This window comes from Caretta caretta, chromosome 3 (assembly GCF_965140235.1).
Source record: "Caretta caretta isolate rCarCar2 chromosome 3, rCarCar1.hap1, whole genome shotgun sequence".
Taxonomy (NCBI): domain Eukaryota; kingdom Metazoa; phylum Chordata; order Testudines; family Cheloniidae; genus Caretta; species Caretta caretta.
Genome location: NC_134208.1, coordinates 2,857,691 through 2,871,300, shown reverse-complemented (window position 1 = coordinate 2,871,300; position 13,610 = coordinate 2,857,691). Strand labels below are relative to the sequence as shown.

Here is a 13,610-nt window from a genome sequence, read left to right as displayed (position 1 = left end):
CTGATGAGCCATGGTCTTAGCACACCAGCTGTCCAAACCATTGTAAAGTTTTTTTTAATAGGCATCACTGCAAAAGAGAGTTTTGAGGAGGGATTTAAAGGAGGACAAAGGCTTTGTGGATATTTATGAGGAGCTTCTGCCAAGTGTAAGAGGCAGCCTGGGAGACTACATGAAAGGTGGTTGTTTAAAAATTGAAGTGGGCAATGAAGGCTGGCATCAGTGTTTGGATATGGGAATTGACATCTGGATAGGTAGGAATCTGGATTTTAAAAAATAGTCCCATGCAAAATGGTCCCCTGTCCCCCGGAAAAAATGTGAAAGAATTGTGCTAAATCCCCCATCTTAATCAATTACTTTTTATGGCTCATCCGCTATTCTCCTTTTGGTGTCAAGTATGAGGGGGTAGCTGTGTTAGTCTGTTTCCACAAAAACAACAAGGAGTCCGGTGGCATCTTAAAGACTAACAGATTTATTTGGGCATAAGCTTCCGTGGGTAAAAAACCCACTTCTTCAGTAATCTCTTTGGATTCTAAGTTCATCAGGGGAAGGGATAATGTCCTCTTCCAAGTTGTTTGTAAAGCACTTTGCACACTTTTGATGTTATATAAATAATAGAATGATTATATTGTGTGGTTTGTTTGTTGCGGTTGGGTGGTGGAGGAAGATTTATTATCCTGGGCTAGGTGCTTTCAAACAGACAAGAAATGGCCCCTTTCCCAGGGAAGTTCACAATCTAAGGCCAGACATAGTGGTTAGGGAGCAGGAATACAACCCATAGAGAACTTGTTCAAGAGGGGCTTACATCTGCAGAAGGGAAGGTAATAAATAGTTAAGGTTAGTGGTGTTGGTGAGCAAGGTGGCAGGTGGGGATGTTGGAATGAGAGAGTGACAGGTATGTAAGGAAGGCAGAGCAATTGAATGTGGTGACAGAAAAATATAAAGGGATGGCCGGATGAGTGACAGGCAAGACAGAGGAGTTTAGTGGCAGCGTTTTGTATGAGTTGTTACAGGGCCAGGTGGGGGTGTGAGAAGCCAGAGAAGCGGATTGTCTCTGACATCACTCTGCTGCATAGAAGAAACCATTGTCAGTGCTTAGTAAATAATACTGAAACTCTTTTCCTTTGAGGTTCTTTTGGTTTCCCGTACATTTTTTCATGGAATTGGAGTAGGTCACATTGACTCCACCTGATTTTCTTTCATTTGCAGAAGGATGTTCCAGACGGATTAAAAGAGCTGTCTGACGGCTCAGAAGAGAGCAGTGACGCGCAGTCAGACTCTCACAGCTCGGAGAACAGTAGCAGCAGCAGGAGTAGCAGTGATGGTGGCAGTAACAAAGACAGGAAGAAAAGCAGATGGAAAAGGAAAGGTAATTTGCCCCTTCAGAAGTGACTTTGCCATGTGTTAGGCCTAAAAGTGTCTGCAAAAAGCACTGAGACTGGTACAGATCACCTGTTGCTTGCTAAAGAAAAACTGCATGAAAAGCATGCTTCCCCCTATCTGGTTCATGTCTGAGCTCACCAGATGAAGGAATGTTTCCTTCATGTTGCACCATGCTCAAGATAGCATTTCCTGGAAAGGCATCTGCATGTAGCAGTTTGTGTTTGGGAGCTCTGTCTGAGTCACAGGCTAGTATGTTATGCTACAAGCCCAGGCCACAGCAGATATACATCCTCCCCAGTGCAAGCAGACACCAACCTTCCTCCCCTATCCCCTGCATGCAGGAAGACAATGCCTTTAAATTCCAGCCTCACTGGGTGAGACGGGGAATTCCAGCTGCTGGTGAGCGGTGGTAATGCCGGTGAGTAGTGGTGGTGTTGAAAATCTGGGGCTGAAAATTGTCCTGCTTACCTGTCCAAAAAGCATTTGGACTGGCCCTGCTGTAATGTTAGGGGTGCTGGAACAATTTTTATAGTGGTGGGGTGCTGAGAGCCATTGAACCAAACCATGAACTCTGTGTTATGATGGAATCCTCTTCCATCCAGGGGGTGCAGCAGCACCCCCCGTGCCCCTAGTTCCAGCACCCATGGGCAGTGTTTTTCTGTCTTGCCATGTCCCATGATACTGGACCCTATTTAAAGCTTGGACATTGCCTAATTTATTACGTGTTCAATGTTTTGTTGAAAATTGATTTATGTACCTTGTCAGTAATTACACACAAATTAAAGAAAACTTAATTGTCCCTGGACTGTCATTTTTTCTCCCAGCAAAGTCATTGGAGTCCAATGCTGCTGGTGATATCACAAGCAATTCCTGTTTCCACTGTCAAGAGCCGCTACAATGGCTCAATGAAGGTAAGTGGAGGAAATATCATGTTTTACCATCTGTTTTCTCCTAAACCTGATGTTTTCTCCACTTCATGGCGCCATTGCAGCTCCTTCTGTGAACTGAAATATGCCATGCTATGGAATCATAAGCAGCAGAGACTATATATTGTGGTCGTGTCTAGAGCTCTCATCCAGGCTGAGGCTCCAGTGTGCTAAGCACCGGACAAGCATTTGGTAAATGATACTCGTGCCCCAAAGAGCCTGCATCTAAAAATGTGAGGTGTGGGGACGGAAGGGTAGGACGGGGTAACAAAAATAATAGAATTTTTTAGTTCAGACGATCTGGGCGTGCAGTTCTCAGGCAATCAGCGTTCTGATCACAACTACCCACCTGCCTAGCCTGTTTAGGCAAGCTGGTCCTGCTTAGTAGTGTGGACCATGTGTTACTCTTGAGTCTGTGCTATTTCCCCAAATAATGCTGCCTCTCAATATTCTTTGTCCAAGCGAAGTGAAATGCAGAAAGATAACAATACTGTTTTTTTAATTCAATTTTAATTAAGAAAGGAGGTGTTAGTAACATAGGTAAGGATTGTTTTTGAAAGATCGCTTTTCATCTGTCTTTTTAAATAGAGTTTTTGGGTTCCATTTGCTGTTCATATCTGACACACCATTTCCCCCTCTTTCCTTTTTCTTTTTTCATGCCCGTGTTATGCAACCTTTTTTTACAATATTCTTTTCTCATCCTACCACATGTGATTACATTCTAGACACTGAATGCACTGTGCCATATCTGCATTCTGTTCCTTTCATAAAAGTTTTTCCAGTCTTAGTCCCAGACTACTTGTTTCACATACAATGTTGTCTCAAGCGTGGCTGAAACATGTGCCTTACATATTCTTAGAAAGAAATGGGTCAGCAAAAGTGAACTGAAGCAAACCAGTTTGTGGAAGAACTACAGTAACTAGTTTCAGTGTAAATGCAATGGCTGATCTTTCTTTGCTAGCTGTTTTTTTTATCTGCTGTTGAATCATTTTGAGAGGTATTGTCTGGATCTTCAGCAAAGGGGTTATGTCTTTATTGATTTTGGTGTATTAAGTGCCATGGGACTTGGTTCATTCCAGAAAATGCAGTTCTGTGGCCAGTGGCTCTAATGAGGAATAAGGAGCATAACTTCATTGCAGCATAGCCATGGTAAGGAGTGTGTGTTTGTTGTGATAATTGGGCCTACAGATTTACCCTAATTGTGAGCTCAATTGTAAAAAGTATATAAAAGTTCATAAGATGATTACAGCAACATATAACAAATGTTAATGGAAAAAGTTTTCAGTAATAAATGTTATAAACAGGTGCAAGAAAACCATACAGAGAAGCAGAAAAGGCCATGTTAATATACCTCAAGGACAATGTTGCAACCATGTTTCTTAGAAACAAAAGATATGGAACCAGAAATCAATGAACCAGAATTGATGTGTTGGATATTAGGCCTAATGGGGGGACAAAAATATAATGCAGGGATGGGCTATTCCACCCATCACTTCCTTTCTGGGTCTTAAAAGAAAGACATTTCAGGGTGGTGGGTGGGGGGAATATGGAAGAATAGACGGAGGCTACTGGAGCAAGCTTCACCATCATGGTTGCCACACCCACCATTTTCTGCGACCCCAGACCTTCTTCATCCTAATCCTGAGGGATGTCCTGACCAGACCGGGCCAGAGAGAGGGATCCAGATAACATTGCCACCTCTACTGGCTCCATCTGAACCCCAAACACTGCCTGGGATGAAATGGGACACCAGTTATTGGGCATAATACAGGGATAACTGGATGGATTTTAATGGTCTGTGTTTGTACAGGAGGTCGGAGTAGATCACAGGTGGGCAAACTATGGCCCACGGGACCCTCCTGCCTGGCCCCTGAGCTCCTGGCCCGGGAGGCTAGCCCCCGGCCCCTCCCCTGCTGTTCCCCCTCCCCCACAGCTTCAGCTCACTGTGCCGCTGATGCCATGCTCTGGGCAGCGAGGCTGCGAGCTCCTGCCTGTCCTGGCGCTCTGGGCGGCGTGGCTGCGAGCTCCTGCCTGTCCTGGCGCTCTGGGCGGTGCAGTAAGGGGGCAGGGAGCAGGGGGGGTTGGATAGAGGGCGGGGGAGTTCGGGTGGTGGATGGGGGCTGTCAGAGGGCAGGGAACGGGGGTTGAATGGAGGCAGAGGTCTCAGGGGGGCAGTCAGGAAGGAGGGGGGGGTTGAATGGGGGCAGGGTCTTGGGGGGGGCAGTGAGGGGCAGGGGTTCCGGGGGCAGTCAGGGCACAGGGAGAAAGGGTGGTTGGATGGGGCAGGAGTCTGGGGGGGCAGTCAGGAATGAGAGGAGGGGTTGGATGTGGGGGCAGTCAGGGGTGAGAGGTCCAGGGTGGTCAGGGGACAGGGAGCGAGGGGAGGGGGGTGGATGGGGCAGGGGTCCCGGGGGGCCATCAGGGGGCGAGAAGCATGGGGGGGTCGGATAGGGGTCAGGGGCTGGGCCACGCCTGGCCGTTTGGGGAGGCACAGCCTCCCTAACTGGCCCTCCATACAATTTCGGAAACCCAATGTGGCTCTCAGGCCAAAAAATTTGCCCACCCCTGGACTAAATGATTGAATGGTCTCTACTGGCCTTAAAAATACAAGAATCTTAAACAAGGAAGCTAAGTTTAGTACCCAGAATAAGGTTACCAAGACTCAAATAAAACCTCTATTTTAAGAAATCAAATCCTTGCTTCAAGGGAGGAGCAATTTTGCTACCTAATGTAATGTTTCTTCAGCCTGGGCATACTGCGGCACTGAGAGGCCAACGATAAAAGACAACACTTAATTCACACTCTGAAGCATGAAATCTAATTGTTTGGGTTTGGCAAGAAACTTTCCCGTATTAAACTTTCCCTTAGTTGTACAACACAGGGATTTTGCACCTTCCTCTGAAGCATCTGGGTGTTGTCACTGACACAGGCAGGAGATGAGACTGAATGGACTACTGGCTGGTTTGATTCAGTGTGACTGACTCAAACGCCCAGTATGAAGTAGCTGGTGACTTGTTCCCTCTGAATTTACTCAGAAGAGGGCGCTCAGCATTTCTGCTACTTCATTTCCCTCAGAGGAACCAGCTACATCTACTGACAGGTAGAGAATACAGGATTTATTTGGCTCCTGGTATGAATGGGACTGAGATGATACCTTTTCCCATCACCTCTGAAAATCAGATCCTAAACTTCCCACACTTCCAGTCTAAAAATAGATTGTGCTTTAACTCAGATGCTAAGGCCGCCGTCAACATTCATTGTCCCAAGAACGTTGAAACAGATGCAAATGACTTCTCATCTTTCCTTGAGTAAGATAAATTCCATGCTCATTTTTCCTTACCCCATAACACCAGTCATCCCTTGAGAGGATTCCTTAGATGACCAGGATGAATGGAACCAGTTCCTAGTGGTACACACAAGATTATATCTTACGCTGTCTTGCATCTTCCAAGTGCAAATTAGAGCTGGACTTTATATCCTCTTTATGTTACCACCAGCTCTATGGTAACTATTATTCTTCCTAGCTTTTATCTGGATCTGGCCTGTTATGGTCTTAAGAAAGGTAACAGCAGCCAAATTCCAATCACAGGATGCCAGTTTGCACAAATTAAACTTTTTGATCTGGTTGCACTAACACTTTCTGTTGTAACCCAAAATCTGAGCTGAAGAAAAGTACCATGAGCTAGAAGCAAGCTATGAAGAATAGTTTATGCTGCAGCCTATGACCGCAAAATCATAGCTGTACTTTGAAATGCTTCTAGGCACTGGATGTGGCTAGAAAGCAGTCAAGAAGATGGAGAGTATCTAAGGCAATGGGTATTTTACAATCATAATAAAACAGAAGTGTGATCTCTACAGTTTTAGTACAAAGGAGCTTCATATTTCCCCCTGGCCCTGATATAATTTGCAGAACTAGAATGTTATGAAATGGTTTACTCTGTTCTGTAGATACGTACTGTCTGCTACAAAAATCTCCCATTTTAGCCATGCTGTGGTTTTAACAGCCAAACCCATGAGTATGTTAAGAGTATTTTTAATATAATTTTATTCATGTATTTTAACAACTTTGTTCTAAAGCCACTTGTTCCAGAGCTGTCTGAACTTCATGTACCTCTTGGTAAATCTCCGCATTTAAACACAGCAGCTCCTACAACAATTAGTTTGAAATAATGCTACCCTAAGAACTTCAACTTCATCTGTGCATAGCTTGTATACTGCATGTGTTAGATACTCCTTGTAGATTGGGCCCAAGTAGCTCTCTATATGTGGGGGCGGAGGGGTGGAGAGGAATCAAATCAGTGAGCTAGTTCCTATACTGTATAAATGTGTTGCTTTGACCATGTCACCCCTCTCTTTGAATCCCTCCACTGGCTTCCCCTTCTCTATTGCATCAAACAGAAGCTGCTTATATTCACTTTCAAGGACCTTACAGTCAATCCCCAGCCTACCTGTCATCTCTTGTTCGCTATCGAGCTGTCAATGGGCTCACTTCAAATCAGTTGATATGCAAGTCTCCATTGCCCGTGTGTTAATTTCACAAACAAGCATTTTCATGCTTTCTTGCATGCTGCTCCATCATGCTTGGGGAGATGCTCCCCTTACACATCCACAGAGTTACCTCTTTATCCACTTTCAGATCTTTTCTCAAAACTCTCCTTTGCTGTGATGCAAGTTTAAAGAAAAAAAAAAGTGACAATGGCTAGGCTGCTGCTATGCTGAGACCACTTCCTACCATACTGACCAACGCTGTCTGGTTGTTCATCTATACTCCCTTGTCTTTCTATGTCCATCTGTTGTCTCTTGTCTCTTACTTAGATTGTAAGTGTCCTGGGGCAGGGACCGTCTTTTTGTTCTGTGTTTATAGAGCTCCTTGCGCAATGGGTTCCTGGTCCATGCCTGGGTCAGAAAAGACCAGTTTGTCCTGCATTTTCAACTCCTGTGTTTCACAGACCTGCTTACTGCTTCGTTCCCACTGACAGCTCATTGAATCTCTTCTTACATCTCTCCAATAACGTTGCAGTTCTGTCACTCCAGAAGACTTAGTTGCCAGCTAAAGGTGCTGTGTCTACCATAAGAAACTTCTCCTAAAATTTAAAAAAATGGCGACCACAAGTTTAGCTCCAATGATGGCAGCACTGGGGTGGGAGCCCAAGTCTAAACAGGGCTCCAGGCAGATGCTGGTATTTTAGGCACCATGTAAACGAACATTCTCCAGAATGGCTCTATACAATGCAGTGATTACATAGCTTTCTGGAGACCTGTTTACAGGTGGGTTCCCACCATTGCTACCAGTAGTGTGAACAAAGCAAAGGAGACTAGCATCCGAAGAAGAGCTGAGGTCTGCAGCCTCCAGGGGGAGGCCGAGTGTGACTGTCAGGCATTGCATGTTGGTGCATTTCTGGGGTCTGATTGAGGGACAGTGGTTTTTTTTGTTTGTTTGTTTTTTTTGAGGGAATTGAGGGTGCATTTTATTTTCCTTCTTTCATTTTCTCCTTTCCACCCCCTTGATAGTTGAACTCCAGATCAGAGCCAAAAAGAGCTATGGAGAGTGTGCATGAGTAAGGGTCATCTGCCTTTTCCCTTTACCCGTAGCATTCTCCTCTAACCCAGTTCTCATGTAAATTGTTCTGAGTATCTGTGTTCGAAGGATTGTTGGGTTTGTTTGTTTTCTGTGTTTTGTTTTTTGAAAAAAGAGGCATGGGAATCATGATAAAGAGTAGCAAAGCAAGCCAGCAGCTTGTAAAAGCTTGCCCTCCCTTTGTAAAGCATGGTACCTCTAACAGAGAGGTGACTAAATCTGTGTCTTAGAAATAGAGGTGTCAAGATAGCTCCATTATCTAGGTAACTGTGTTGGAGATGTGAGTTTGCTTCTGGTATACAGTTGTATTGCTTCATCCTGCCAGAATGTCAATTCAGAAGCAACTTCAGGATTCAATTACATAGATCAAGGGTGACCTGACATGTGGCAATCTAGACTGTTCCCCTACTGTGTGTGTACACAGATGGGGTTAGAAGAAGCTGCAGCTTTCATCACCCCTTTTCTGATAAATCAACGTAGCCCTGGTGTCATCCATGAAGTCCTGTGTTAACCATACCCTGGCTAGAAGATAAAATGTGGAAATGATAATCAGCTAGTTGGGGTAAGTACTGAATAAACAGAAAGGCAAGACTAAGTGAAGAGGTGACCAGGACTTCATGCTAGGATTCTCAAGGGTATTTCAATTCTCACTGAAGGGCATGGTGTATAACTGACTCTTGCAAGATTATATTGCAAACTCTGTTTCTGCATAGGTTTTGTTATACTCCATATCTGACCTTTCCATATGTTAATTTTCTTTATCAATGTCCATCAAGCTTCAGACGTCTGACTCATTGACTTGTTGAATTCAAACAGGTTGGTAATGTAAAAGGTGACCTGCTAAGTATTTCTTTCTTAAATTGGGCTTGTGCCCCTTCTTGTTTCTTTCTGATGGATAAAGAAAGCCTAAACGTATGAGTGGGGTTTCCTTTAAAGCTTTTTCCTGCTTGTTGTCAACCCCTAGAGCAAGGTTCTCAACCTTTTATATCCCATTACAGCCTTTAACGTGTCTAGACCACTGTGGATCTCTCTTGCTATTTAGCAATATGGAAAGAACAGGGTGGTCAAAGCTCCCAGACTGAGAACCTGCCTCTGAGACATCAGCAAGGTCAACTGTAGTCTTTCCTGGTGTTTCTGGAAGACCTGTCTTGCAGGCTGTGGATGGTTACTCCTTCAATTAAGGGACAAGAGGTAAGGGCTGTTAAACCAGTTCACCTTCTGTGTGCAGATGAGGTTTGACTAATATCCCTTCTCTCAACTGCTCAACTTTCACTCTCTTGTGGTGTGCCTATTTCATTAGCTCTCCAGGATTCTATCCGATCATGATCACTTCCTCCAGGAACTTGGGAGGAAGTGATCATGATCTGATAAATTCAGGATCCTATGGAAAGGAGAAATAGTAGGCAAGATCCCATGGAAAGACCAATTAGGAAGAAAAGGAGTCGAAGGGGGCAAAAGGATACAATATTAGAGGCTCACCATCAAGTTACTCTGATGCAGAGGAAAGATAAGAAGCACAGGAGACCAATATGTCTGCACCAGGAGCTTTTTAGCTATCTAAAAACCAAAAGGGATCCATAGAGAAAATGGAAGGAGGGGCATGTCACTAAGGATGTATACATGGGAAATGCATGAACATGTTGGGACAAAGTCAGGAAAGCTAAGGCAAGGAATGAATTACAACTGGCAAGAAATGTTAGACACAACAAGAAGGGGTTCTCCAAATATGTCAGACTAAAAAGAAAGATCAGGGATGGTGTGGGCCTGCTGCTCAATGGAGAATGTGAACTGGTAATGGAAGATAAGAGGGCAGAACTGCTCAATACTTACTTTGCTTCAGTCTTCACACACAAAATAAAGTGACCAGACAGCTAATGAAGTTACCATAGACAACAAAAGGGAAGAGATGCAATTCGGGTTAAGTGAAGAACATGTCAGATCTTCTGCTCATTTGAATGAATACAAGTCAGCAGGGCTTGCTGCTATTCAGCTGGGGTGCTGAAGGAATTAGCTGAAGAAATCTCAGCACTGCTGGGAATAATATTTGCAAACTCATGGATGACAGGCGAGGTCCTGGAAGACTGAAGAAGAGCTAACATAGTGGCCATCTTTAAAAAGGGGGGAAAGGAGGAGCTGGGAAACTGTAAACCAGTCAGCCTGGCTTCAATAGCTGGGAAGTGACTAGAGCCATGTATAAAACATTCTATGTGCAAACACCTGGAGGACAAAGGGGTGATTGCTAGCAGCCAGCATGGCTTTACCAAGAACAAATCATCCCAAACCAGAGAAAAGTTGTTCTCTTTTGCCACATAGGGCAGAACAAGAGGCAATGAGTTCAAACTACAACATAGCAGATTTAGATTAAATCTCAGGAAAAAGTCCTAACTGTAAGAACAGTAGGACAATGGAATAAACTACCTACAGAAGTCATGGAATCTCTTTCACTGAAGATTTTCAAAAAAAGAGACTGGATAGCCATCTGTCTTGGATGGTTTAGACACAACACATCCCCTATCTTGGCAGGGGGTTAGACTAGATGACCCTTGTGGCTCCTTCCAACCCTATGATGTTAAGGTACATTACGCTACAGCACACTTTATTTTTGGCAGTGTGTAGGCAGGAAACCTCTCAGGCCTTAATACATATAAAGAAGCAAAAAAGGGAACAAGCAGCATTCCCTGTAAACTGTGCGCACATGTGACTGTGTAGCAATCTTTTGTATACCACACATCTCAAACTGTGCTGCTTCCCGATTGCCTCCCATGGCCCCTTGCAGAAGTGCTTTGATCTCTGCAAAGAGACTCCGGGGGAGTGGAAACCTGTTGCTCTGTTCTGAGGCAGCTGGAACCTAGCCTGATTGTCTGTCTGACCTGTGCCTACCCCCATGTTGTCTTGGCACTGGTGATCCTGCCTCTAGGATGCCTCTTGTTCCCTTGGGCTGGCCCACTCCTGCTCAAATAGGCTCATCCCTCCCCCTTGTGTTCCCCACTGGCACTCAGGCTTCCATGCTTTGTCCTCAATGTGTGGTGCCAGGAGCTCCTGATTTATAAACTGGGGGAGGACTGGATCTTCCTTATTCTGCTGGGGCTGCTCTTGTGTTCTTGGCCAGTGCCAGCTGGGGGAATGGGCCGCACCATGTATGTGTGGGCAGGGTACAGTGTCAGCAGAAGAGTAAATCCTGTCGGCGGGAGAAAGGGGCATGGTACGGTATCAGCCAGAGGTATAGGCCCTGGTGGGCAGTGATAAGCTGCCAAAATATTAATAACGGGTTCCCTCCTCACCCCACGAAGGGGTTGTTGCCCACCCCCGCCTCCCGGGACTCCTGCCCCATCCACCCCCCTCCCCTGTCCCCTGACTGCCCCCAGAACTGGACAGGAGGGTCTCGTGGGCCACTGCAGAGGCACCTGCCGGGGGGCGAGGTGGGGAGTCCCAGCAGTGCTTACCTGGGGCAGCTCCCAGGAAGCATCCGGCAGGTCCCTCCGGCTCCTAGGGGCGAGGCAGCATAGCTGGGGGGGGAGCAGTGGGAGCGGCTGCTCCCCCACTGATCACATCAAAAGTGGCGCCTTAGGCGCTGACTCCCTGGGTGCTCTGGGATTGGAGCACCCATGGGGAAAATTTGGTGGGTGCAGAGCACCCACAGGCAGCTCCCCGTGCCTGGCTCCAGCTCACCTCTGCTCCGCCTCCTCCCCTGAACCCACAGCCCCGCTCCGCTTCCCCCCCCCCCCCACCAGCTTCCCACAAATCAGCTGTTCGGCGGGAAGCTGGGGAGGTCTGAGAAGCAGGCCACAGCTTCCCACTTAGGCTGAGGGTGGCGGAGGTGAGCTGGGGCGGGGAGCGGTTCCCCTGCGCGCCCCCCCCCCCCCCACCCCCGGGTTACCTGCTGTGGTGCGTGCGGCCCTCCTCGTGCCCCGCCCCCCCCGCCCCCCCCCCCCCGCCCGAGCTCACCTCCGCTGTGCCTCCCTGGGCCTGAGCGGGAAGCCACCGCTTGCTTCTCAGCCCACCCCGGCTTCCTGCGCGAACAGCTGATTCGCGGGAAGCCGGGGAGGGGGGCAGAGAAGCAGAGCACGGCGGCGCGTTCAGAGAGGAGATGGAGGCAGAGCGGAGGTGAGGTGAGCTGGGGTGGGGTGGGGAGCTGCTGGTGGGTGCTCTGCACCCACCAAATTTTCCCCTTCGGTGTTCCAGAGCTGGAGCACCCTTGGAGTCGGTGCCTAAGGCACCACTTTTGGTCGGTTAAATTTAGAAACCCTTTTAGAACCGGTTGTTCCGCGAGGGACAACCAGTTTTAAAAGGGCTTCTAAATTCAACAACCAGTTCTAGCTCACCACTGCTGGTGGGCATGACAGGGTTTGGTGTCAGCCGGGGGAGAGAGTCTTGAGGGAGTGTGGGGCTCGGTATGGTGTCAGCCAGCAGAGTGGGACCGAGGGGGGTGACTCAGTACTGTGTCAGCCAGGGGAATGGACCCTGGGGTTGTGTGGGGTAGCTGGGTATGGTGTCAGCCAGAGGAACAGGTCCCAGGGGATGTGGCTGGGTACAGTGATGCCTGGGCACACTGTCAATCAGGGAGGAGGGCCATTGGGTGGTTAAGGGAGTGGTTAAGTTCAGCCAGGCAGGTGGGCCGAATGGAGTGGCCAGGTAGCGTGTTGGCTAAAGGCATTGGAGACTCTCGCTGTGCGTGTGTGGGTGTGTAAGAGGGCTGTGTTGGACAACAGTTCCCTGTAGTAGAAGTGTTTGGGGCCTTGTTGTCTTTTGGGGGGCCCTCCCTCCTCCTGGGCTTAGCCATTGATACTGTCAGTCCCGTCTGGGGTGGGGGTGGGCAGGCGAGCTCAGATGTTGCGAGAAAATCAGACAGTGACCTGATCCCAGAGAGTCTTATTAACATTTCCCTACACCCCCACCCCCACCCATCTCTCTGCAGCCCAGAAATGGATGTACGGGGTGGGCCTGGACACCAATGTCTTGCCCAGTCCCCTTTGTAGTTTGTGTGCTCGACCATGGAGCAATTTTCTTCTCAGTGAATGCACACAATCACAGCAATGCAGCTGGGAGTTCGTTCAGTGTAAGAAGACTTAACAAAAAGAAATTGGATGATGACAAACTGCAGCATCTTCACCAGACTGCAAACCGTATTCTTCTACTGTGACGCTCCCTTCCCGCTCCAAAAGAGTCCAGCATCTGCAGACTAAAGTGGTGATGGGAAAATTTATAAAGCAAACATAAGAATGGCCATACTGGGTCAGCCCAAGGGCTTTTCTACGCTATGAAATTAGGTTGAATTTATTAAAATGGACCTGTAGCCTCCGATTTTACAAAATAGGTGGTGTATGTCCCCACTATGCACATTCCATCGGCGGAGCGCATCCCCACTACCATGGGTAGCATTGACTCACGGAGCGATGCACTGTGGGCAGTTATCCCACAGTTCCTGCTGTCAATTGGAATTCTGGGTTAGGCTCCCAATGCCTGATGGGACAAAAACATTTTTGTGAAGTGTTTTGGGTACATATCGTCAGCCTCCCATGATGCACTTGGCTCCTCCCTCCCTCGCTGAAAGCAACGGCAAACAATCATTTTCGTGCCTACGCCTGGGTTACTTGTGCAGACGCCATAGCATAGCAAGCATGGACCCCGCTCAGCTGTACGTTGTTGTGAGCATCACAAACACCCTGTGCATCATCCTGCGGTATTTGCAGAGCTTAGCCAGGAGCAGCAACGCAGAAGAATGCGAT

The 13,610-nt window shown here is 47.3% G+C and overlaps 1 protein-coding gene across 4 annotated transcripts in view; it reads left to right on the top strand.

Annotated features, from left to right (window-relative positions):
- ASXL2 (ASXL transcriptional regulator 2) overlaps nt 1–13,610 on the top strand; it is a 246,614-nt gene that overhangs the window by 112,886 nt on the left and 120,118 nt on the right. For all 4 annotated transcript variants that reach the window (XM_048846047.2, XM_048846048.2, XM_075126275.1 and 1 more), the window contains one exon: nt 1,207–1,366. In XM_048846047.2, coding sequence (XP_048702004.2) covers nt 1,207–1,366 — 160 coding nt within the window. The remainder of the gene's footprint in view (nt 1–1,206; nt 1,367–13,610) is intronic.